A 25,432-nucleotide genomic window follows, 5' to 3' on the forward strand; every position below is an offset into this window, starting at 1 on the left:
TATGGTGTTTACTTTTATCCTTATACAAGGTGATAGGTTTGTTCTTCGAGTTGGGTACATTTAGTAAATCATCATTTCTTTTCTATTCTATTAACGAGTCTAAATTCGGGTAGTTTGGTGAGAAGGGCGTTTTAGTCTGGTTGAAACATCTTGAGGATGGTTATAACACTGCACTGGTGAATAAGATTCAACTGCAGGTATTGGGCAATGCCAGATTCAACTCTATCCCAGCAATAAAGTATCTTAGTTCCATTGAAATCTAAGGACTTTAGTAATGTCTGCTTATTTTATATGTTACCTATGTTTTTGTAGGGGTTAGATCCAAGGCAGACAATACAGCTGGCTTGAAAGGACGCATTGACATGGAAGATAGTTAATTGATAACTAGTGGGGCAAAGTCTTACGTATGATTACAAAGTTACTAAGGTGCTGTAATAAGAAAATGATGTATGACTACTTTCAAAATTCATGTGCGAACTGGGTATCATAGTGCACTGTAGATACCCATAATTACTGAAGTGTGTGTGTGCAGCATTCTTTTTTGACACCTAACTATTACTTGCATTTTAGCATTTTATTTTCCCATTTAAATTTCCTTCAATCTTGCTGCCTATCCCCTCACCTTTTACTACGTATAGTACATCTTCAGGTCCATTCTTTTCAATATTGGATATATATCGTGCTGTCCAATCACTCCAGTTTCCTGTTACTGTTCTACCTTGTCCTTTCTTTTCATCAACATTTTCTGGACAGACTATATATTGCTGTCCAATCACTCCAATTTCCTCTTCACTGGTTTAATCTCTGAATGGACGGAAGTTTAATTTACGAGTTTTACGCATGGCACGCTAAACTTCGTAAATCAAGGAGGAGGATAGGGTTGGTCAACCAACCCTGTTAAGATCATTCTATGTGGGTAAAAACTTTGTAGTGAAGTTTACCACTTTTTATGGTAAATCTGAATGGAAACAGTTTGCATTGGGAGGTGCCTATATCCGTGGGAAGGACACCAATTAATGGTCGTATGAAAGTTTTTAGTTCTTGTTAAGTAAATATAAAGATAAACGATGGGTACTGCACAATCTCCTCTGGCTGCTGCTGCTATCCTGGTCATGGAACTAGATTTTGTAAAAATTTTAAACCTCTTGATGGATGTTCAGAATAATAGGGATTCTTGTATGAAATTGTCCTGAATGTTGCTGTTGCGCATTTGTCTGCACATGTTTGTGACAAACAAGGTATATTTAGCCAGTGGCATGATCTTGACACCCTTGGACCGAGATGGTATGCTTATTCTGTAAGGAAGCCATCCTGAATGCTTCGGTAGTGAGACCTTTAGCTATAGAAGGGCTTTGCCTCCTTCAGCTATCACCCTTATTGAAAATTCACTGACCATGGAAGGTGAGGGATTGTTGGGACAAGTTGATGAAACTGCTTCCAAAGCACCTGGCCACAGCTTTGAGTTCTACACTATGGATCTAAGTGGACACAGCCAATTGGACTTAGTCGGAAATGGCTACTTAAACAAATAATAAGTGGACAGTTATGGTTTGGCAGGAGCTTTCCATCTGAGACTAGTGTGGCAGATGTCCCTGTCAGCCCTTTTGACCCTAGAAGGTATGGAAAGGATTTGTTATGAGAGGTCAGGAGTAAGACAGGGCAGCGTCCTTTCGCCACTTCTTTTTATATTGTTCTTAGATAAATGTATGAGGGAACTAGGTGAGGATGAAGCTGCAGATATGACCATCAACCTTATGTATGCAGATGACCATGCAATGATAGCCCTCAGCGCAGAATCTCTCCAAGAAAACGTCAACAACTGGAACGCGATCTTAACAGCTAATGGAATGCGGATCAACAAGAATAAGACAGAGATCATGCACTTATCACGAACACCAAGTAAGGTAGATGTAGAATTAGAAGGTCAGACATTGAAACAGTGTAGAAATTTCAAATACTTAGGAGTAGAGTTTAGTGACCAAAACGATTCAAAACTGGAAACAACTACCCGAATACAGAAATTCAGTAACAATCTGTATCTGCTCTACCCACTAATGAAAGACAGAAATATACCTCGCAAAGTGAAAACCATAATATACCTCTCTATTTTAAGACCAATATTGACTTATGGCCATGAATCATGGACATTAACATCAAGAACTAGAAGCCAACTTCAAGCAGCTGAAATGAAAGCCCTAAGACTCATAAAAGGTGTAACAAGACTAGATAGGCTACGAAATGAAGACATTAGAAGAGAACTGGGAGTGGAGGGGATACTAGATTTTGTGGAGAGAGGACAGCTTAGATGGTTTGGACACACCAAAAGAATGGAGGAGGAGCGATATCCTATAAGGTTTTTGGAATGGACACCGGAAGGAAGGAGACCGGTAGGAAGACCAAAAATGAGATGGCTACAAAACATAGAGAGAGGAGAGGCTCTAGTTTGCGGGAAGTTGATGAGATGAGGCTCTATGATGATCGCCAAGAATGGAGACTGTTCCTGAAGCAGGACGACTGACAGGCCTGGAGGCCTACCTGGCGTCTGGTGAGAAAAAAAAAAAAAAAAAGGTCAGAGCAGTGCATACTATAGGTTCTCCATTCTTCCCCATCGCCTTTCCTTCCCCAGACAGGTGGATTTGGAGGAAAAGGTTCGTGAAAGCTAGTCCTTTTGTAAACATCGGTTTACAAACAAGAATGAGACCAACTGCATTCACCTGTGGAAGCAGCTGACAAATCGGTAGATGAGTTTCTATCTTGTTCGTGATCAATCTTCAGTCAACGGTCAAGAGTTTGCTCATCCTCCACTGTACTTTTTCCATGTTCAGTCACCAAGTAGTAGTAGTAGTTATAGGTCGTGTCGAGGCAATGCCTTTGCAACGGCGCCTCTTAATCTTAGGGTTTTTTTTTTATTGAGTCTCTCTCTCTCTCTCTCTCTCTCTCTCTCTCTCTCTCTCTCTCTCTCTCTCTCTCTCTCTTTCCACATCAAGTATATGGGTTCTTTTCTTATTTCGTTGTTACCTGTAAATAGAAATTTTCCAACTATGTCACTCCTTCTCTTCATAGGGTTGCTGTAGCCCTATTGCTTTAACACGTTCTTCTCTATAAGTGCAGCAATATAAGAGGAAATGAAATATGTCCTCTACTGTATTATGGCAAAAAGGACAACAGGTGTTCTCATTCTGGTGCGTTTTTGCTATATTTAACTTAAGAGAGTTGGTTCTGGCTTTGAAGAGAAGTATTGAGCCAGTAGAATTATCATATATTTCTTCATCTTTTATTTCTCATTTCTTAATCTTTTATTTCTCTCTTCACATGTTATTAATATCACAAAAGCACTTATCATAAATTTCTTCATCTTTTATTTCTCATTTCTTAATCTTTTATTTCTCTCTTCCACATTTTATATATATTCACAATCACTTTATTTTCCAAATCATCTTTCCACCTCTGTGTCCCATATTCTGGCTTTGTCCTTTATTTCTGTTCTGGACATTAATTCCAATTTTCTTAAATTTTTAACTTCGTGCATGTACTTTTCCACTGTTTCCCACCATTTTCTTTCCTTTTCTTGCATATCTGTAATTATTTTCTTCAGTATCTCTTTCCGTCCATTTAAAGTATTATTTACATAGCTTATCTTCCCACTCATAATTCTACTTTTCATGGAAGATGCTCCTATCTCCCCCCCTTAATGTGGCTACTACTGTACTTCTACATGCTCCTAATATTTTCCTATATACCCCATTCTCTATTCTCTGTAATTTTTCTATTTCTGTGTCTGTTAGATTAACCACATTGGTTCCATATAAGACTGATGGTAGAGCTATATTTTTCCAGAATGTTTTACCTATTAGAACTTTGTTGCAGCTTTTTTTCTATCACGGAATAGGTTAGGTTGGCTAACTTCTGTCCTTTATTCAACATTTCCTTTTTCTGTAGCTTATTAAACAGATTTCTAGAATCATTTATCTTTATTCCTGAATATGTTATGTTCTCCCTCACTTTTATATTCTCTATCTCTTCTGGTTTATCCTTCATATTGAAAATAATGATGCTGCTTTTCTCTTTATTTCTAGCCCACATTTATTTCCTATATCTATTAAAATCTTTATATTTATTCTTGCATCTTCTATATTACTTGCTAAAACTAACCCATCGTCAGCGAAGAAAAGTGTCCCTATCTTTACTAGTTCATTTTCAAATCGTGTCCCTTCCTCCTCCATTTTCTTAATTATTAAATACGTCATCAGTTTGAAAAGTGAAGTAGAACCTGTGCAACCTTGCCTAATCCCACTAGTAATTCCCATTTCCTGTTCAACTCCCTCCCCTAGGTCTATTATTGTGCTATCCCCTTCATATATATTAACTACTGCCTCTATGATTTTTGGATGTATTTTGAACTGTTTCATGACTTCTCGTTTTACTGAGTCAAATGCTTTACTGTAATCGATAGCTATTACTATTAATGGTTTTCTATTTCTGTAGCTCTCTTCTCCACAATATTGTAGTGTAAGGATATTATCTTCTATCCCACTCCCTCCTGTGAATCCTGCTTGGCATTCGTGATCTTGTTCATTCAGTCTGAGGTGTGCTTCATTTTCGTCTTTTATCAGCATCATGAATACTTTGTATGATATATTTGATAAAGCTATAGGCCTTAAATCCTTAGCCCTTGGTTTCCTTTACTTTTCTATCATTTTCGTTCTCGATTTCTTCCAACATTCAGGCTTTTCTTTGATTTCTAGCTCTTTGTTGTAACATCTAACTAATACTTCTATACAGGTTTTGCTCTTCATTAATGCTTTGTAAAGCTCTGGTTTGATTCCAACTGGGCCTGCAGCTTTTTTTAGCTTTGAACTTTCTTAGACAAGCTATGACTTTTTCCTTGGTTATAAGAGGTTCCTGCATTGGGATTATCTTCCTTTTGCATTCCATCAACAGGTCCATGTGTTCTCCTAGTACTTTTGGGAATCTATAGTCTCCAATTCTTATGATATCATCATCTTCTGCCAATTCATTTTCATATTCCATCCTTTTCTCTTCGTTCCAGATTTCCTTTATTTTATTTTCGTGTTTGTTGTAAATGGTTCTCCAATAATTCACTAATTCATCCTTTGTTTCAGCCTCATTTAGCTTGCATCCCTGTTCATTATTTAAGTGTATAGTTTCTTTTTTTGCTCACAGGCTGGCTCACAGGTTTGCTGGAGATGATTCTTGTCAAAAACTATCAGTCACCTTAAGGTAGAATGGTAAGATGAACTCTGATTGCTGAAGTGTGTGGCCAGTAGATTTATATGAGACAAGGTTGGTATCCTCCTTGAAGTGTCAATGGAAACCAAAGTTTAAGTGATTGAAGGAATTGCCGAGGTAATTCTCTTTGATGGGAGTGAAGTATGGATATTGAGTGCATAAGTTAGACTCCATAATATGCATGGTGTGAAAAGGTGTGAACTACAGATGTATGAACTACATAAAGTGGTAATATGTTAGCCAATATGTAAGGGTGAAATTTAGTGTTTTGAGACTGTTTCTGTCATGTGGAAATATTACAAAATAGACTGGTTAAAATACAGTACAGTATAGGAAGTCCTAAAAACAGCTAAAAAAAAAAAAAAAAAAAAGCTATTAGAAAGGGAGGCTTTTACCGTCCAGGAAATGCAGTGTGTCTGTGTGTGTAAAGGAGTTGCATTGTAGGCTAGATATACCTTCTGTGTGTGTATATGTAGTGGTTAATATATAGAAGTTTTCTATACAGGGGTTAGAGCAAGGAATTTATGCCTTTATGAGGTACGTGGTTGTGAACTGGAAACAATAGCAATTATAAGATAAATGACAAGTTCTTGGAAGTTGAAAAGTAAGTCTGGCACAAAAATATTAAGGTCCAAGCGAGAACATTCAGAGCGTGAATATTACCACAAATTGGAAGTACTTTGAAATTGTAAGGTCGACATTTTAACCAAAGTGTTTGTCCTTTTGTATATATCCTTTTATCATATATCAAAAGAAGGACGGACACTTTGGTTAAAATATTCCTTACAAATGACAAGATGTGTTCAGCCTGGTGAATAGGTCGAGATGATTGGGTACCCGGCGGCCAAGGAATACTAGGAATCAGAGAGGCGATCTGGAAATAGAGTTTAAGTGATAGATATGATAAGTGGGAAGGTTAAGATTGTGGAGAAAAATAATAGCCAAGCTCGCATAACCGGTGGAAAATCTGCCAGATCAGATAGAAAAGAGTTGCAAGAGCCCAAAAGATGTTTAAACACAAAGAAGGGAAACCTGACTTATACAGACCCGTACCTATAGAGATTTTAAAGGGGTGGGGGGGGGGTGGCTGTTCGTTTTTTCCAAAGCTGTATATAGGTATATATACAAGATTAAATATTTGGAAATGTTATTTTAGTTATATTTAGAAGAAAAATTGGGTGTTTGGTCTATGCACTTCTACCCGATTAGATTTTATTCAAAGTACTGACTTTGGTTAACTGAAAATATGGACTTCCAGAATTTTTTGGGGGGGTTGTTCGTTCGACAACCCCGGCTCCCCCGCCCCCCCTTCCTCAGTACAGGCCTGTTACATATGCAGTAAAACATACTTTAACCTATTTTCGTCAGACATGCCCTTTATGGGTTCAAAATTAAAGACTTTTGTCCCTTCTCGTATATAAAGTGCATTTTGTCTGAATGCCTTTTCTATTATTTTGTTCCAGCGTGTTGCACGTCTATTGTTCCAAACCCCATTTCATCCTTTGCACTCATTGTAATAACTGTAATTAACTTAGAGTTATTCTGCTGAGTGTATAGAAATATATGCTTTTCTGTGATACACTATGTAGAAATATGTGCTTTTCTATGATCTCATAGTTCTAGTGAAAGGAGCTTCAGAAGGCGTCCAGTTTAATCTTGGTTCGGTAACATTGCCAGAAATGCAAAAACTAAAAATATTTAATTTTACGCTGTTGTTCCAGGGAAACTGCAATTGTCAGTACGTGTTGCGTCACTCAATTCCGTTCGTGAATGTTTCGTTATTTCTGTTGATACGCGTTCATTTCTTTCAGAATACCAGCGTGAATAATGAGCACTTTCACTTTAACCAACGGGTATTGGAAAGGTAGCTTTATTTATTGACATGAGCTGGTCAAGTGGTTACTGCAGCTGCCTATAATTTTAGTGCCGAGATCAAGAATCTGTGGAAACGTCCAATCTTTTACGGAAAAATCTTGTAGCGAAAGTGGCGATAAACCCGTTATAACTGGATTGCATTTGATATCAGACACTACTAATTAGAAAGCCTGTTAAGTAGAGAAAGTATACATTTATATGCCAGGAGAATTAACATTAGGCGAGTTAGTAAATAAAAAAGGCACAAGGCGTAGAAGAATATTGTAGCATTTAAGTGAAAAATGAACTGTCACATTTTGATACCGTAGTACGTGATCTAGTTATATACGATATCTGTGGGAGAAGAAAAAAAATAAACCTGCAGGCCGTATTTCTTCTTCACTTCCCGGCAACAACACGCTGCTGCTGCTGCTGCGGCTCTCTCTTTGACAGCTCTACATTCTTTAGGTATAACGTGTGCCGAGTGACAGCTCCATCTTAAATCGGGTAAGTGGCAAGTGAAAGAAAATGTCTTTGGAAGTTCTCACGAAATAAATGTATATTATAATCACGGACAAATTTACTTTTGTTGCGGCACCATCTGTGAAGGGGGACAGATTCCTGCGGCTGATGCAACTTTCTTGCAAGATGTCGTATCCCAGTTTAGCTAGGTAGTACCTCCAGAGTTGCAGTAATTAATTAACTCGATGAAAATACCCGTGCAGGCAAGCTTATGGCAGAATTAACATAGGCTAGTTTTCTAATAGCCAGGTCATGGTACCTACTAGACTACTACCAGATAGGCTAGCTAGGTATTCTCGATCATAGCCTAGGTAGGCAATCGTAGCTGAGCTAAACTACTGGGAAGTCTATCATAAGTCCAGATTACTAACTTACTGAAGTGTAGCCTAGGCCAGGTTATCCTGTTACTTGTAGGACAAGAGAGGCTTATTTGTTAGGCACAGGATATAGGTACGGCAGCCGTATCCCGATCGTGGTAGATATTGGTACGGCAGTGAATTGCGCATGCGTCAATTTCAGACTTCCTGCCGTACAAATAATATAGTGCGGTGAGGGTACGGCAGATTCTGTCATTGGCGCTGTATTTGCGGTCTTGACTTGCTGTAGATACGGCAGTTAGCTGTATCCGTTTACCAGTTTGCTAATCATACTGTATTATGTAAACCAGAGCTCGGCTTTTAGGTGGGACAGTCACGCTTTTTGAACATCTGTCCCCCTTTTTTCAGTTAGCAAAATGTTCCTCCCCCTGTTTTTGTTTGTTTGTTTAGCTTTTGTGAATTGTGTCCCGCTTTTTTGTACTACAAAAACAACACTATCCAGATTTTAATGGACCTGGTAAATTCTATCGTCTTCTCCGACAGCTGCAATATACCCAATGAAGTGAATTAAAAGAATATTGTAAAGTATAGCTATAACGGCCCTTGCAGCTGCCGACGTCGGGCAGAATAAAGAGCCGAGAAAGTCACCAAAGGTACGATGGTAGTGTATATATTTATATATAATCCTCTTTGAATCTCCTCTTCGGAATTCTTTTCAGGGCCGATTCGATCGTTCGTGACCTACGTATATACCATGAATTACCCAATTTTTGAAAGTTTGAGTCTTCATAGATGTCTATGGCTTTCTTCAGCTCGTTAAAGCCTGAAAACATCTGTTTTTCGGCGAAAACTAATGTATTATTCCGCGGTTCATGCTGTTCCGTCACCATTTTTCTTGCTGTCACTGATATGCCCAAAGACTGTGTATATACTTCAGTATATAGTCTTTGGATATGCGTGAGGCGGTAAACAACGGTTAGCGCATGCGCAATTCACTGCCGTACCAATATCTACCGAGATCGGGGTACGGCTGCCGTACCAATATCCAGTTCGTATTTGTTAAGCATTGCTAATTTAGCCTGGGTCTACCTACCCTATTAGGTAGGTATGTACCTATTCTAGTGTATCATATGTTTACGCCAAATAAAGGAGGGTTCGTTTTGAATTCCCTAGTAAGCTAGCCTATCTAAATTTTCTTTACCCTAAGTATCATTAGGTAGCATCTTAAAATTTCTGTTTGTCAGTTAAGCATAGCCTGTAGGTGGTAAAATTGGTAAAACGGAAGATTAGGGTAGATCACCACGGCAGGCCAACCAGGCCACCTACATTCAACGCTTGCCACCCTCCGAAAAAGTACATTATAATGCGTCCTGACACCCGAGATGGGCATCAGTCGCGACTTCTTGTTGGTGAGAAACGGAGCTAAATACCTCTACTCTCCTTTCGAAGTAAGTATTTTCTCCAAAGTTAGAAATTAAGGCCAAATTTTAAGATTTAAACAGAGGGTACTGAAAACGGTCTCAAACGTAGTGCAAATCTCACCAAAACGCGTTCAACATTTTTACTTACAACTCGAGGTATTTAGAAGATTGACGCCATCTCGATGTTTACGGAGTAGCTTGTGTCAATAAACTAACCATTTCCTGTGATAAATCCGCACACCACTTGTGCCCACAGACGCTGGAGCACTTTCATCACAACAATCGAAACACGATTTCTCACCAACAAACAAGCCAGGAGTAAACAGCTGTTTTGGTAGAAGATGACGAGAAGCGTGCTCTTAGCTAATTTTTAAATAAGTAGTAAAACATCAATATTTTACATAGCTATTTATGATGATCAATTTGAAAATATTCGTTATTGAAAAAGTAACTAGACTCTGACTCAAATGTAAGTAATTATTTTTTGGAATTAGAACGTTCTTTTAAGTTCTGTATTATGACGTCACGACATCTTGACTTTCGTACCTATTGTAAATAATTGCTATACTCAACTGTCTTGCAGAACAGTTTACCAGTTATTCATGCAGATTGTTATCAGCTATTCATGTAATTGTTATAATCATAATGCACATATATATATTTATTATTTACTTTTTGGATATAAGAAGATGTTTTACTGCCGGATTACCGCCATAGTGTGACGCAATTGTTTTCGGTCCCTGGGCCTCTGTCTGTTTTCGCACCATAAGAAATTATGGGGCCGAATTTGCAATGACCAGAAAGTCGTTAAGAGAGGAAAGTTAGCATTGAGGGGCATATGTTTTGACTGAGAAAAATACAAATTTATTCAATAGCTAGCTTGTAAAAAATACTTGGTTATATAAACTTGATTGACAACTAAGCAGCATGTCTACTATGGGTTTCAGAGACAGTGCAAGCACGTTTTTGGGCAATACCTATTTCTGTAACGAACACTTGTAACAGAACGAGATTTTGCTATAGTGCATTACACCCAGTGCTGTAATTTATAAGGGTATCGTGAATCACTAATCGTAAAGAATAACGACACTTGTCCTTGTACCAAGAGACAAAACTCCATTATGCAGAAATGGATATGAACACGCGTAAAAAGCTCCACCTAACCCCCCCCCCCCCCCCCCCCTTCCATCGCCACCCCTTTCCTTCTCTGTTCCTGTGCCTTCCTTTCTCTCTCTCTCTCTCTCTCTCTCTCTCTCTCTCTCTCTCTCTCTCTCTCTGTTGCCATTCGGTTTGTGTTGACCCTCCAAACTGGTATAAGACTATACACAAAACGTTGAAATTGGTGAAATTAGGCTATGTATTGGAAGTATATATACTTAAATATTAAAGCAATTTTATCATTATTGCATTACTATGACAACTAGAATTCATGGAAACAGTTTATAATAATGAAACGGCGTATGTGTGAAGCCTCCACTAATGTGGCAACGATGATTTTGCCATTCTTAGCATGCAAACATTAAAGGTTACATTTGTTTCTGGTATACGATTGTTAAAGAAATTCAAAATACTAATATAGACTGAAATCAATGAAAAATGCTAGCAAAAAAAAAAATGTATATAATTCAGTTACCCGTAGTCGTTCCTCTATGCACGTATCCGTAATCGTTCCTCTATGGTTTTCGGCAGCCAGATGTATGAAAATGTTAGAAACATTTGATTGTATCTACTTTAGAAATATCTGTAATTTTTCGGGGTAATTTGGTTGCAAAAACAAAAAAAGGGATAATATACATGAATTAAATCAAAATTTTTAAATAACAAAGTAAATTTAAACTAAATAACGAGTAAAGTAAACAATTTAGGAAATAAAACTTTGCAGTTTCGTCGTCTGTCGTCGTCTGCTGTTCGTAACTGTGTTTGTGGCGCGCGCGCTTAGAAACCAGAAACAGCAACGGGTTTAAAGTGCAATGTGGAGTGAACTGAGACCAAAATGTGTATAATAACAATCAAATAAGCACTGTGGAGTTTCAGTTGTGATGGCAGTAAGGATAAAAACTACCGATTACAAGGTAAGAATGAATTCAGTTCAAACCATAACCCCGGGAATAACAAGTTTCATACTTTCACTAATATAGGCAACAAAATGTTGTTTTATTGTGCTGATTACAACTGCAATCTTGAGTAAGATCAATAAACGTTACATATATACGCTAACATTGTTCAAATGAGTGCTGGAAGGCTGGGGGAAGAATGGTGGCCATCACTGATCAGAACCTTCCATGAAAAACGTAGCCGCCATATTGGATTTCAAAACTGCCTTGAAAACATATTTTACGAAGAGCTCACATGCTTATTTTAGTTCGTGTGGGGCTTTCATATATCACATTATGTTGACGAAACTTCAGTCTTTTAAATGGTATGCTTAGAGTTGCAATTGTATTCTTGTTTCACCAATTAAATATCGAGTGAATAAGACCCGTCCACCGTGATGAGGGTTGGCCTGCCGTGGTGATCTACCCTACTACCGCACCCCTCTAGTTCAGTTACTAGATCCAGTGTATGGGTGGACAAAATGGGCACCGTGTTTGGTACCAATTGGCAACACTGATTAACAATTGAAGAGCACGAAGAACGCCAGAGGTACCGTTCACAAGCAAAACTGTTGATATTTGAGTCAGGAATCTAGTTACTTTTTCAACAACGATATCTTCAAATTAATAATCATGAATATGTAAAAATATGCAATTCATGACCTTATACTGCCCTTTAACTATTTATTCAAATAATTATCTAGTGCACGCTTCTTCTACTAAAATTCGTAGTTTCCATGGGTAAGTAGTGGTTGGAAGTTTGTGTTTACTATTGTTGTGATGAAAGTGCCCCAGCGTCTATGGGTACAAGTTGTGTGCGGATTTAGCACAGGAAATGGGAAGTTTTTGACACAAGCGACTCCGCAAACATCAAGATGGCGTCAATCTTCTAAACATTTTTAGTTGTAAGTAAAAATTTCGAAAGCGTCATGGGGGTAGTTGGGGCTAGTGTGCACTTTTTTTGGTCACACTTTTGATTACCCTCTGTTTAATCTTGAAATATGGCCTTAATTTCTAACTTTGGAGAAAATACTTACTTCCAAAGGAGAGTAGAGGTCTCGAGCTCCTCTCACCACCAACAACTCATGACTGATGACCATCTCCGGTGTCAGGACGTGTTAAAGTACTTTTTCGGAGGGTGGTCATAAATGCGGTAGTCAAGTAGGTTGGCCAGTCCAGTCAGTTGTTTACCCTATAGCCAAAGTTTTTTGATGGATTTAACTCTGCTTTAGCATTGCAGTTATTGGATTAGCTAGCTTGATTAACTGATAAGAATAATGCTGGGTCCACCTAATCTGGTTTCACAGTTTGGTTCCTGCGTCATTTTTAAACATGCAGCAAAATGAATGAATTTATCACAAACATATTTTGCAAGGTTTAGAAAGAATGTTTTAAAGAAAATTATAAAATAACTTGCTTCATGACAAGAAGTGCATTATTTTGTATATCTAGTCAGAGTGAAAGAAATGTCAGTTCTCACGCGTATGATAAAAGAACAGAGAAGCATAATTGTCTATCATCATGATGTCTTGCACACTTGTTCTGTTAATGCATGTAGCCTAGGAACAAACAGTTAATTGTTATGAAAACAAAGTATTTTAGAAGCTGTTATGAAAACAAAGTATTTTAGAAGCTGCATTGTAACGTGTACATTGATATCAGGTGTTAGCGTACACCAAAAATTTGTACAGTTAAAGAAGAATGATCAGTATGGACAAGTAGAGTAATATACTCAAAATGGTTTCTCACTTAAAACAAAGTAAGGGTAATTTAGAAAAGAATTTACTCTAATTTTGACCTGTTTTTCCCCCAAGAATACCAGTGTTTATCTTATATATTGATAACCTTTGGGGACAGCTGGTTTGGTTGTCAAAGCCTGGCAACAAAGTAATATGAAAACCTAGAGTATATGGGAACAAAACTAACTAGTATGATATGGGTTTTTGTGGGTCTGAAAATCAGGGATTACATACAAAGTTTATTCTGACTTATGCATATATTTAGGCTAGTCATACAGTTATTACAGTAGGTAGTTGATTTTGTTCTTGAATTACACAGTATTACTGTATAAGGGTGCAGCAATATTATCATATGCCACATTATAAAATTTAATGAGAGAAAGAGGGAGAAAGAGTGATTTTGAGATTGAAGTAACACTTAATTTAAAGAACGTATTTCTTATCCATGCAAAAGATAATGTCACCCATTGTGTTGTTAAGCACTTACAGCAGATGCTTTATGACATTTCCTTGTTTGTCAATTTCCAACATTATTTGCTGTCGTTTTGATTGTGATTGTGGAGGGCAATGAGACAGCAAATACATATATTAGAATATACGTATTTTGGAAACTCTTGGGGCATATGACATCTGAAGCACTTATTATAAACTAGACATAACCATCAAAGAATGAATAAAATTGGGATCATAAGAATAAGTAGGGATCTTGCGAGTGTAAAAAACATTCATGGTCATGGTTTGCTGGGTTATTCAGAATAGTAAGGGAAAGGGCTAATGGGGACAAATTTGAGCACACACTTCAGTAAGAAATTAAATTTTGATCATTTTTACCCATATGGAGAGTCCTTATGATATAATGCCAAGAAAAAGATGTGAGAGTTACCATCTGCGATGACTGAACATGGTGTAGAGCACCGTTATTGATAGAATCGGAGCAAACTGTTGTAAACAAACCGTGTGCATGTTATGGCCAACTTAAATGAAATCATACTCCACGGTATATTCCCCCTCCCCAGCTTACCAAATAATTACCAAATAATTTTATTAAAAGGTTTTAACTTGCATGACAGCCCTTTCTATGTTAGATTAACATTATGTATAGGTGTCGTGCCCTTTTTAAGGTAGAGTGTTTTCAAGTTATGTTTGCTTACCTGCTTCTTCTTCTTGACGATTAGTTCTGCAGTCTGGTTATATGTTTAACTTTATGCTTCTTCTTAATGTTAGTTATGGTTTAGTAATCTTAGAGTCTTAGTCTCTCAGGAGAAGTTTGAATGAGACGAACGGCAGTTTCTTTCTTTACTGTTGCAAAGAATACAACTTACAACTACAAAGCTTATAAATCTATTTTTTGGACCCTGGCAATGTTTCTACTTCTTTACTAAACAATGGCTGCCATTCCTCTCTGTCTTCTTCTGTCGTTCTGAAATTCAGCCACCCTTGGTTTGAATTCAGTGTCACCTTAGAAGGTCTTTCCTTATCTTTTCCCCATCCCCTTTTAGGTGGGGTTAACATGTTAATTCCTCCTTTTCCCGGCGGAGTCAATAATTCAACATGTTAATACCTCTTCCTGGAGGTGGGGCTCCGTTATCGATAGAAGCTGAGTAAGTCTGGTGTGAGGTCACAAGTCAAAGATTTTATGATGGTCTTAAGATTTTAATTGTGATGGTGTTATGGTCCAACTTCCTGTGACTAAGGTTTTGTTGATCAAATTCTGGCTCACACACCAAAGCTCAATTCTCTCTCTCTCTTCCTCTTTCTCTCTCTGTTTTTACGCTACCCTATCTACTATTATTTCTTATAGCTATCATTACATAGGATGAATACCATAGAATATCTGTACTTTTATAAAATTAAAGATGGCGTGATTCCAAATCTACTAACACATGTCATTAAAACCAGAAAATTTTCCATATATTGTTTAAAAAAGTAAACATTTATATTCTTAACATTAGGTTATTTCACAGTTTTGTTGTTTTAGTTTGTACAGTATTACAAAGACTTGATGGTTAATTCTTAATGGCACTGACAATTGTGCAATACTGTATCAGGTAAGTATGTTTTATATCCATTCAAGGATCTGTAATCTTTTGTCTTGGCAGTTGGTAAAGTAGTACAGCAGTACTTTTTTTTTCTACATTGTATATTTGAGTTATGTTCATACTGGAAATACTTAGCCTTCAGCTTTGAAACCACAAAGTGCATAGCTGGATTTGCCATAAGGGAAGATTTTTTAAATTAATTAGGATCCTTGTACATATTTGTTTGTTGATGACATAGCATATTCATAGTTGTGAGGAGTATGGCAGATTGATAACAGTCAGATAACTTTGGAATGTAATGTGTCATTAGCTTGGGAATGAAGCAGGTGACTATTGAAGTGAGTGTAGGTAATTTATTATCTAGTAAAAGTTTATGGATGAACTCAAGTTTTTAAAGTATGTAAATAGCTCATTTAGTGTGTGAATAATAGTTTGTATGTTTCAAAATTTTGACATTATTATGGTAGAGCTTGATCTAATTCAGCTTTATTTTTACTTTCAGAGAAGATGAAGGCATCAGAAGTAAGGGAGGTCTTCATGGACTTCTTCATAAAGAAGCACAACCACACCTATCAACACAGTTCCCCAACAATTCCTCATGATGATCCTACACTGCTTTTTGCAAATGCTGGCATGAACCAGTTCAAACCTATCTTTGTTGGCACAGTAGATCCAAGTAGCGATATGGCCAATCTGGTAAGGGCAGTGAACTCACAGAAATGCATCCGTGCAGGTGGTAAGCATAATGATTTAGATGATGTTGGTAAAGATACATACCACCACACTTTCTTTGAAATGTTGGGTAATTGGTCTTTTGGTGATTATTTCAAGAAGGAAGTATGTTGTTGGGCTTGGGATCTCCTTGTAAATGTCTACAAATTGCCAGCTGATCGCTTGTATGTCACATATTTTGAAGGCAACCCAGCTGTCGGTTTAGAACCTGATTTAGAATGTAAGCAAATCTGGTTGGATTTAGGTTTGCCAGAAGATCGTATACTGCCTGGTGATATGAAGGATAACTTTTGGGAAATGGGTGACACTGGCCCTTGTGGACCTTGCTCAGAGATTCATTTTGATCGAATTGGTGGACGGCATGCTGCCCACCTGGTGAATAAAGATGATCCTGATGTCCTGGAAATCTGGAATCTTGTGTTTATGCAGTTTAATAGGGAAAGTGATGGGTCCCTCAAATCTTTGCCAAAGAAACATATTGACTGTGGCATGGGTTTGGAACGCCTTGTGTCAATTTTGCAAAACAAGAGTTCTAATTATGACACAGATCTTTTCACTCCAATTTTTGATGCCATCCAAAAACTCTCAGGTGCTAGACCATATGCTGGAAAACTGGGAAGGGAAGACCATGGTGGCATTGATATGGCATACAGAGTTCTTGCTGATCATAGTAGAACCTTAACTATTGCACTATCTGATGGAGGCATGCCTGACAATGTTGGAAGAGGCTATGTACTGCGTAGAATTTTAAGAAGAGCTGTTCGCTATGCTACAGAAAAGCTGAAAATGAAGCCTGGAATGTTTGCTTCTCTTGTTGACGTTGTTGTAGAGATACTTCATGATGCTTTTCCAGAAGTGGCTAAGGATCCAGAATTTATTAAAAGTGTTATAAATGAGGAGGAGCTGCAGTTCTTGAAGACCTTGGATCGTGGTCAGAAACTATTAAAACGAACCATTGTGAAACTAGGAGGTTGCAGGGAAATCCCTGGAGATGTAGCATGGAGACTCTATGATACATATGGCTTTCCTGTAGATCTCACTTTGTTGATGGCAGAAGAACAGGGCCTAACAGTTGACATGGCAAGTTTTGAAGTTAATAAGAAAGAAGCTCAAGAAAAGTCCAGAGGGGAAAATAAAGACAAAGATAACTCTTTCAGGTTAGATGTTCATGCAATTGAAGATTTAAAAGGAAGAAATGTTTCGTTTACTGACGATTCATTCAAGCACACTTACAGTTCTAGTAATGATTTTGACTCCAAATATAGCTTTACAACTCTCAAGGGCAAAATTGTTGCTATAAGATATAATAATAATTTTGTTGAATCTGTGTGTTCGGGTAATAGATGTGGCATAATATTAGACAAGACAAATTTTTATGCTGAGAGTGGTGGACAGATGTATGATGAAGGGTTTATGGTAAAAGTCGGTGATGAAGAGTCAGAATTCAAGATTGAGTCGGTTGAAGTGAAAGGTGGCTATGTTTGTCACATTGGTGTTGTGGAGGGTGCCTTGAAACTTGGAGATGAAATGAGTTTAAGTATTGACATGGAACGTAGAAAATTGTTGATGAATAATCACACTGGCACTCACATACTCAATTTTGCTCTAAGACAAGTTCTCTCAGCTGAAGCCGACCAAAAAGGCTCGCTTGTTGCTCCAGACAGACTGCGTTTTGATTTTTCAAATAAAGGAGCAATGACTGTAGATCAGGTACGGAAAACAGAGGAGATTGCCCGGGAAATGGTCAAGTCAAACAAAGCAGTGTTTGCTAAAACATCTCCATTGTCAGTAGCCAAAAGTATTCAGGGTTTGCGTGCAGTATTTGGAGAGGTTTATCCTGACCCAGTAAGAGTTGTATCAGTTGGTATTCCTGTGGAGACTTTAGAGGCTGATCCACAAAGTCCTGCTGGTAGTGTAACCAGCATTGAGTTCTGTGGTGGTACACATCTCCAACACACAGGACATGCTGGGGACTTTGTTATTGTCAGTGAAGAAGCTATTGCTAAAGGAATTAGACGTATTGTTGCTTTTACTGGTCCTGAAGCTGTTAAAGCACTAAACAAGGCTTCACACTTAGAAAATGAGGTTAACAAACTGAAAAAGAAAATTGAAAGCAATAATCTCCCCTTCAAGAAAGTGGTTCAGTTACTTACTGAAATGTTGACAGACATTAACCATGCACAAATCCAACACTGGCGTAAAGAGGAGCTGCGTAAGGCAGTAGAAGGCATTAAGAAAATTCAAGGAGATGCTGACCGTGCTCGGAAAAATGCCATATCAAAAGAAGCCATTCAGATCACTAAGAACCTGTTGGCAGCAAATAGCAATATTCCTTATCTGGTGTCAGAATTAAATGCATTTGCTCAGAATAAGGTTATTAATGATGCTCTTAAAGAAGTAAAGAATGGGCCTCCTACTATGTTTATCAGTGCAGATGAAGACACAAATAAGATTTTGGCAATGGCCACTGTTCCAGATGATGCTGTTGCCAAAGGTTTAAAAGCTGATGAATGGGTCAAGAATCTCATGGTGCTTATGAATGGTAAAGGTGGCGGGAAACCTGGATCAGCCCAGGTAAGTGGGACCAATGTCAAAGCTGTTAAAGAAGCTTTGAGATTATCTGAGGTCTTTGCTCAAGAGAAACTTGGTTGTGGTCCTGTAGTTTTAAATCCTCCCCAGGCTGTTAGTACATCTGCCAAAGCTAAGAGTGAGCCTCAGCCCAAAGCAGAGAAGAAGGATAAAAGTAAAGGTAGTCAGAATACTTCACCCAAATCATCACCTGATAGCATTATACTCCATACATACCCTAATAACATATGTGCATACCCAGTATTTATTGCTGCCAAGTATTCTGGGAAGAGCGTCGCTTTAGCCCCAGGATTTGTTGCTGGTACGACAAATATTAGTGAAAATTTTGTATCTAAATTTGGTAGAGGGTCATTACTAGGTTTAGAAACTCCAGATGGACCTTTGACTGGAAGTGTTGGAGCAGCATGGTATCTAGCTCCAGATTCATTGAAAGGTGGTAGTTCACAACATCAAGGTGAGGTTTTGAGCTGGATGATGAGTGCCGATTCAGAGTTCTTGCCTGTTGTCTGTTCAGCTATGGGGGCTAAGTCAAAATCTAAGAATGATAATGGTGCATTTAATGCTGCAATGAAAATGCTGCAGAAATTAAATACTTACTTGCTTGACCACACTTATTTAGTAGGAGAAAGGCTGTCTCTTGCTGATATAAGTGTATTTACCTCATTAATGGTAGCTTTCCGTGAAGGACTTGATGATGCTGCTAGAAAGAAGTTACCATGTTTGACACGTTGGTTTAATACAGTCCTTCATCAACCTAATGTTTTGGAAGTTGTGGGCACTTTTAAAATGAAGTGAATGTAGAGCTGTATTTTATAATGTCATATAAGTAAATATATTTCCATACATACATATTTTAATTAGAACTGAAGGCCAATGTTATTTATCAGTAACTCTCCCTGCGCTCCTCTCAAGTGGATGCAGGGATGGTTTGGTACCTAATTATGGATAAGGTTTGGTAATTATGAGTTCATAGATAATTTAATTTTTATATTGAATTATTGCTAAATTTATTTGAATTTTTTTTGTCAAGTGTGCTCAAATTACAGTGTTTGGCCATTTATATTTGATGTTCATATGTGATAAAAGAATTGAAACTTACTTTTATGTGGGTATGTAAGTTTGTTATTTTATAGATGTCAAACAAAGATCTTATAATGGAAAAGGATGTGCAAGCATTACCAAGATGCCATTCGGTGACCAATGGTCATACCTTGTGTGGTATGCAACCAACCCCTTAATGTAGGGATAACTGTGGGAAAGAAGGGGTCGTACCTAGTCCCTGAGGGAGTAAAAGCTTCACAGGAGAATCATTCAGTAGTTAATTATGTGTAGCAATTGTATAGTATCCAGATCTTTGGGAAAAATTCACATAAATAATGTGGTACATAATATAGAGAAAAATGCAGTAAAAAGCAATACAGGTTTTTATTTCTCCATCCTTTAGTACTGAATCCTTCCATTTATATTGAAGCCATTTAAAACCAACATGGTGCGAAATACTTGCTGTGTAAAAATATGCTGCACATTTTCATCAAAGTTTCAATACCTGAAACTATATTTTCATTTTGCCCTGAAAAATTAAGCAATTTACTGTATATCAAAACTAAAGAAATTACACAGTGAAAACCATAATATTGGCAGACATCTGTGGTCACAGCGACAATCATCGTCATTAGCTGATGTTATTTGAGTTTTAATCATTTAATCTAAGGAAAATGACCAAGCCAAGCATCTTCTTTTATAAGATCTTTAATGTTGAAATAAACTAGAGTATCTTAAATGGTGAAGAGTATTTATTTGATCCAAAGGTTTTCTGTGGATTTTAATTATAAGGTTCTTAAGTGCTTATTTACTTATTTCAAGGAGAACCAGTTTGGTTATGAAATTGTTAGCCATTCAGTAAAGATGATGTACAATTGTGTGATTGGATAGTTCTTTAATTATTTAAAGTTTTGAGGTCAGTTCATACTGCAAGTGCATATAGAGGTCTTCAGTACCCTATGCCAGTCTGCTATTATAATTTTAGTATTTGCAAAGCCTTAATAATTGTTTGATACCTCTTGTTACACTTTTTAATAAAAAAAAATTACGAACCTTTGTCTCAGTTCCTTAAATGAGTGTTAATGGCTCCATAGCAAGCAAAGTAAAAAAATATGGTTATTCTTTAAAACGTAATGATTCTGAAAGTTGGACTATTCTTGTTACTGGAGAAGATTTTTTGTTAAAGGGAATGGGCAAGTAACTCAACTAGATCCTGTATGGAATTTGGAGGTTATAATTTAGTCAGCATATCATAAATAGCTCATTTCATAATTGGTTTTGGCAGGTGTTTTATGGTTAGATGCCTTTCCAGACTCCAACTCACCCACGTTAGGTTATCCAGGCTTTGGACCAGCCCCAGTTAGGCTAACTTTTCACTCCCCACTAAAACCCAAGGGATTGTTGTGGAATTGATCAAGACCCACTGAGATCTCTAGAATCACATTATAAGTACATTTGGTCAATCAATCATTTTGATGCTTCCCCAAGTACAGTACCAAGATGAGTGCTTTAGTATCATTAGTCACCCATGAGGATAGTAGAATTAACAGAAAACTTGGCTGATCAAGTCACCCTTGAGTTCCCCAAAACACACCACAGTAATCTTTGCTGAACAGTCACAATTGTTGTCTCCAGACACCCAGAGAAATCTAAATTGATGGTCTAACACCCTTGAGTAACCTCATATCAATGGCCAATTAGTTACCGGTCCAACACCCTTGGGTAGCCTCATATTACTAGAAGTACTCATGGCCAATTAGTTATCCATTTATCCTTAAAAAAAACTCAGGGTATCTCTATAGGATGATCAGTCTCCCATATGGGCCTATGAATCATTAAAGTAGTAGTGTACTCTTAATTAAATAGTCACCTTTGTTCAGTAAGCTTGGTTTGGAACTCAAATTGAAAAACCAAAGTACTAAGCCATTGCTTTTCTATAACTTCTTTCATTGCAGAAGGTCAGACTAAGTAAATATTAACCTAAATCCTGTACTTTCAAGAGGGTGAGGGGTGCTCCCTATAGGTTTATACAGTGGACCCCCGTATTCATGAGGGTGGATATACACTCCCACAAATAGCTAAAATCCACTAATACTTAAAATCCTTAATAATATGCTTAGAGCTGCCTATTTTGATAGTTCAAACAACAAACTAAAAATGCTTATACCCGAGTGTTTTCATAGTTTTATCACAAAAAGTGCATTTAGTCATGAAAATACAGTAAATTGCGAGTAATGTGCATGTATGTGCCATAGAAACATCTGTGAATCATAATCTGCAAATAGGCGAATTTTCCATGAATAATGTGTAGTAAATATATTCTACAGATAAATCCATGAATCATGCAGGTCGTCTGTAATACTTTATCCCCTCTCGCTTATATATATTTAAATGAAATACATAAACTTTTTTCTAGACTGGTAAATACCCAGATAGCTGCTTGATGTATAATGAAATGTTTAACCAGACAATTTGGTCACATTTACTGCTCTCTCAGGTTTTCTAAAAGTATATTTATACATGGGAACAGTATTTCTTGTGTAGTATGCAGAAATGCACCCAAGAAATTACAACAAATTTACAAGATGTGTTTAGGAAACACTGGCCTGGTGATGTTCAAATCCATGTGGCTTCTTGACCTCACCTGCACATCAACTCCATTTTACCTATTCTATGGATGGACAGGACAGACGAACAGACAAGGTATCCACATTCCCTGAATGATGAGTTTTCACATTAAAAAATGTTCAGTATTTAATGCTTTGATGTAAAATTGAATATCACATTGGTATTTTGAGTGTTCAATTATAAACAGGTCAACAATTCTTCCCCAAACATTGCTTTTTAAATATATACAGTATCCTTTAGATCTAGGTAAGTTGTACAATCTATTGCATCATCACAGAGAAGCCACTGTTTCCATCCTAAAGGGATTCTGATGCAGACATACAAGATGGCCGGTTCCAGTTTGAGCTGAAAGTAAATCCCCTATGTAAAGACCTCAGGTTTGTATATTAGGAAAAATACAAATTACTTAAAAATTTGACATTTCAACTTCATAAATTTGTTCTGGAATTGGAAAGAGAGCAGAGTACTTTGTAGCTCTGTCTACTGGTTATAGTATTATCTAGCATTCATGTCATTCCTTAACCCATTAAATCCCAACTTTTTTTATTTTTTGAATTTCTGTAATTTTTTGCAAAATATGTGTTTGGGGGTCAAGAATACATATGAAGCAGAAAGAAAGATCTATTTCTACCAGCAAGCTTACAATAAGCTGTCCTCAAATGAGAACGCTGGGACAAAGGGGTATAAAATCAAGTTTTCAAGCTGTCCTCAAATGAGGACACTGGGATAATAGGTTTTATGTTTATATTTGCTAAATAAAGTAGTATCTTTTCAGATAAAGATAAACAGTTACATATCAATCTTACTTGAATGTTATGAATTCTCACCTAAGTTCTACCTGAAAAAAATAAACCAAATTTACTTTTTTTTATTATACCTGATGAACTTATCTTCTTTTATGATAGGAGTTGAAACATTCGATACAAAGAGTCAAATTGCATTTTGAACAAAAGGTTCTTGGTTTTGCTGTACATTGTTTGTTATGACATACACCTCTGCTGATTGTTGCTCTTTTCAATACAATGGTCTTTACCATCATAACGAACATCAGCAAAATTTGTGCGTGTGTGTAAGGCACCACAGGGTCTTCCTACTGAGCCTTCCATGCAAGCCAATTTCAGATAAGCTACAGAAATTGCCCTTTTGAAATCTAATAGGCTCAGATGTGTGATACCATGTTCTTGGTGCTGCAATTTATAAATGATCCATGAGTTCACAACTGCCATATCTAACATTCTAATGAATAAAGGCCAATACCATTTCATTCCTCGAATAGAAACAGAATCTTTCCCTACTAACCAATCATGGTGATCTACTACCCCCATACATTTATTATAGTTGAAAATTGCATTTGGTTGAGGAAAGCTTCCTTTTGACTTTGATGTTTTAATCTAACGTTGGACCTTTGCAAGGGGTTCTACAGTGTCGTAATTAGTTCCAACAGTAACACATTGGTTATCTAGCCACTTTACCATCAGTACTTCTTCATTTGTGTCAAACCTGTAGTCATATGAGCCCCTTGTTTCTTTTCTCATATCATTTACTGATTTCAATGTACAATTCTTCAAACTATTTTCTCTGAGTGTTCCCGACGCTTGAAACCCAATATTTCGAAGGTGAACTAATAATTCATATCCAGTAAAATAATTATAAAAAAAGACAGTATGAGATTCTGGATCTGCTACAGCTTCAAGCATTTTCAAGACAACTTTTGAACCCAATGCTATTTGATCATTCTTATTGAGTTGAGGATTCTTACCACAGTAAAGATGAAAATGATAACAGTACCCTGTGGTACGGCAAAGCGCCCAAAGTTTATATCCAAACCTTATAGGTTTCACCTGGATAAACTGCTTCAGTGAGTTATGCCCATAATATTTTACCATCATTTCGTCAACACTAATGCATTCCTCAAATACTCCATATTGAATAAATGATTTCTGAAGCTTCAAATCAAGCTTCTTACTTTGAATTCTTTATCCCCTTTGGTATTTTCTGCATCTGCTTTATCACAGAAATGCACAACACTCATCAAAACCTGAAATTTATTCCTTGACATTGCTTTATTTACAATAGATACACCGATGGTAATTTGTGGTAACTTGACAAAAGAAGAATTCCTATGAGAGATTTCAATTCATCTACACTGAACACAAAATCCAGTTTGTTTCTGCTGGCCTTGGCATAATGAACAGTTTCCTTCACAATGTGATCATAAATATCTGGGGACATAATAGTTTCAAATAATTCCAGAGGTGTTAGATGATCTAAGTCTTCTTTCATTTTCTTCAAATTGTCCTGGAAAGTTTGTCTCCTCTGTTTCACTTTTGTGTATTCTGGCTGTTTGTGTCTCCAACTTGGTTCTGATTCACAGTTTCCTTTTCTTGGTGCCGGGTGAAATTTTTGGCCCTTATTTCTTTTGATTTGCTAAGGTACAATTTGATGATGTGGCTTCGCTTTTTACTTATAATCAATATGGAGCTCAATACTTCCGGGAACATCTTGCACTGTTGCTTCTCCAGTCAAATCATCGGGTGTCACATCCTCATCTGTCAAAGGGTCAACATCAGGGAGAATTATAACTTACATCAGCTCTTTCAGTGATTTTTATCACTTTCATCATCTTCATTGAATAACTCCTCTAAGATTTCATCCATAGCAAGGCCGACTTTCGTCACTCTTTCCATCTGAAAGATTGGACTATATAGTGGACAAATAATATATATACAGACACCTATGTGTAAATTTTTTCATGTATGTATGTATACATGCACTTGCGTAATAAAACAAACACATACACACACACACACACACACATATATATATATATATATATATATATATATATATATATATATATATATATATAATATGAGTCATATCACATTACCGTGATTGTGACGAAGTCGCCTAGAGTATCTGGGTCTGGACATCATTAATACTTGGTGCACGAAGTAGCCAAAGAACCGTGTCTGGACACCATTAATATTTGTTAACCCAAATTGCCAAGTATCTGGTTATTTCACTTACCATTTGTACTTGTTAGCACAAGAGACCCTTTTATTCCTGGGTCTGGGACACCCTTTGCACTTAGGGCACAGTTGGTTCAAGTACCTGGTTATTACTTACCTCACTACAGCCAGACACCTGACCCTTCATCACAAATACTAAACGACTGAATACTCTAAAGGTAATAGTGATCCCTTA

General features: G+C 37.1%; 1 protein-coding gene across 1 annotated transcript; it reads left to right on the forward strand.

The window, feature by feature from the left end:
• Positions 1-7,419: 7,419 nt before the first annotated feature.
• Positions 7,420-20,649, forward strand: LOC135214690 (alanine--tRNA ligase, cytoplasmic-like). The gene is made up of 2 exons (XM_064249026.1): positions 7,420-7,611; positions 15,738-20,649. The coding sequence occupies exon 2, from the start codon at positions 15,743-15,745 to the stop codon at positions 19,349-19,351; it is 3,609 nt and encodes a 1,202-aa protein (XP_064105096.1). The 5' UTR covers positions 7,420-7,611; positions 15,738-15,742; the 3' UTR covers positions 19,352-20,649.
• The last annotated feature ends 4,783 nt before the right edge of the window (positions 20,650-25,432 follow it).

Source organism: Macrobrachium nipponense, chromosome 19 (assembly GCF_015104395.2).
Source record: "Macrobrachium nipponense isolate FS-2020 chromosome 19, ASM1510439v2, whole genome shotgun sequence".
Taxonomy (NCBI): Eukaryota; Metazoa; Arthropoda; class Malacostraca; order Decapoda; family Palaemonidae; genus Macrobrachium; species Macrobrachium nipponense.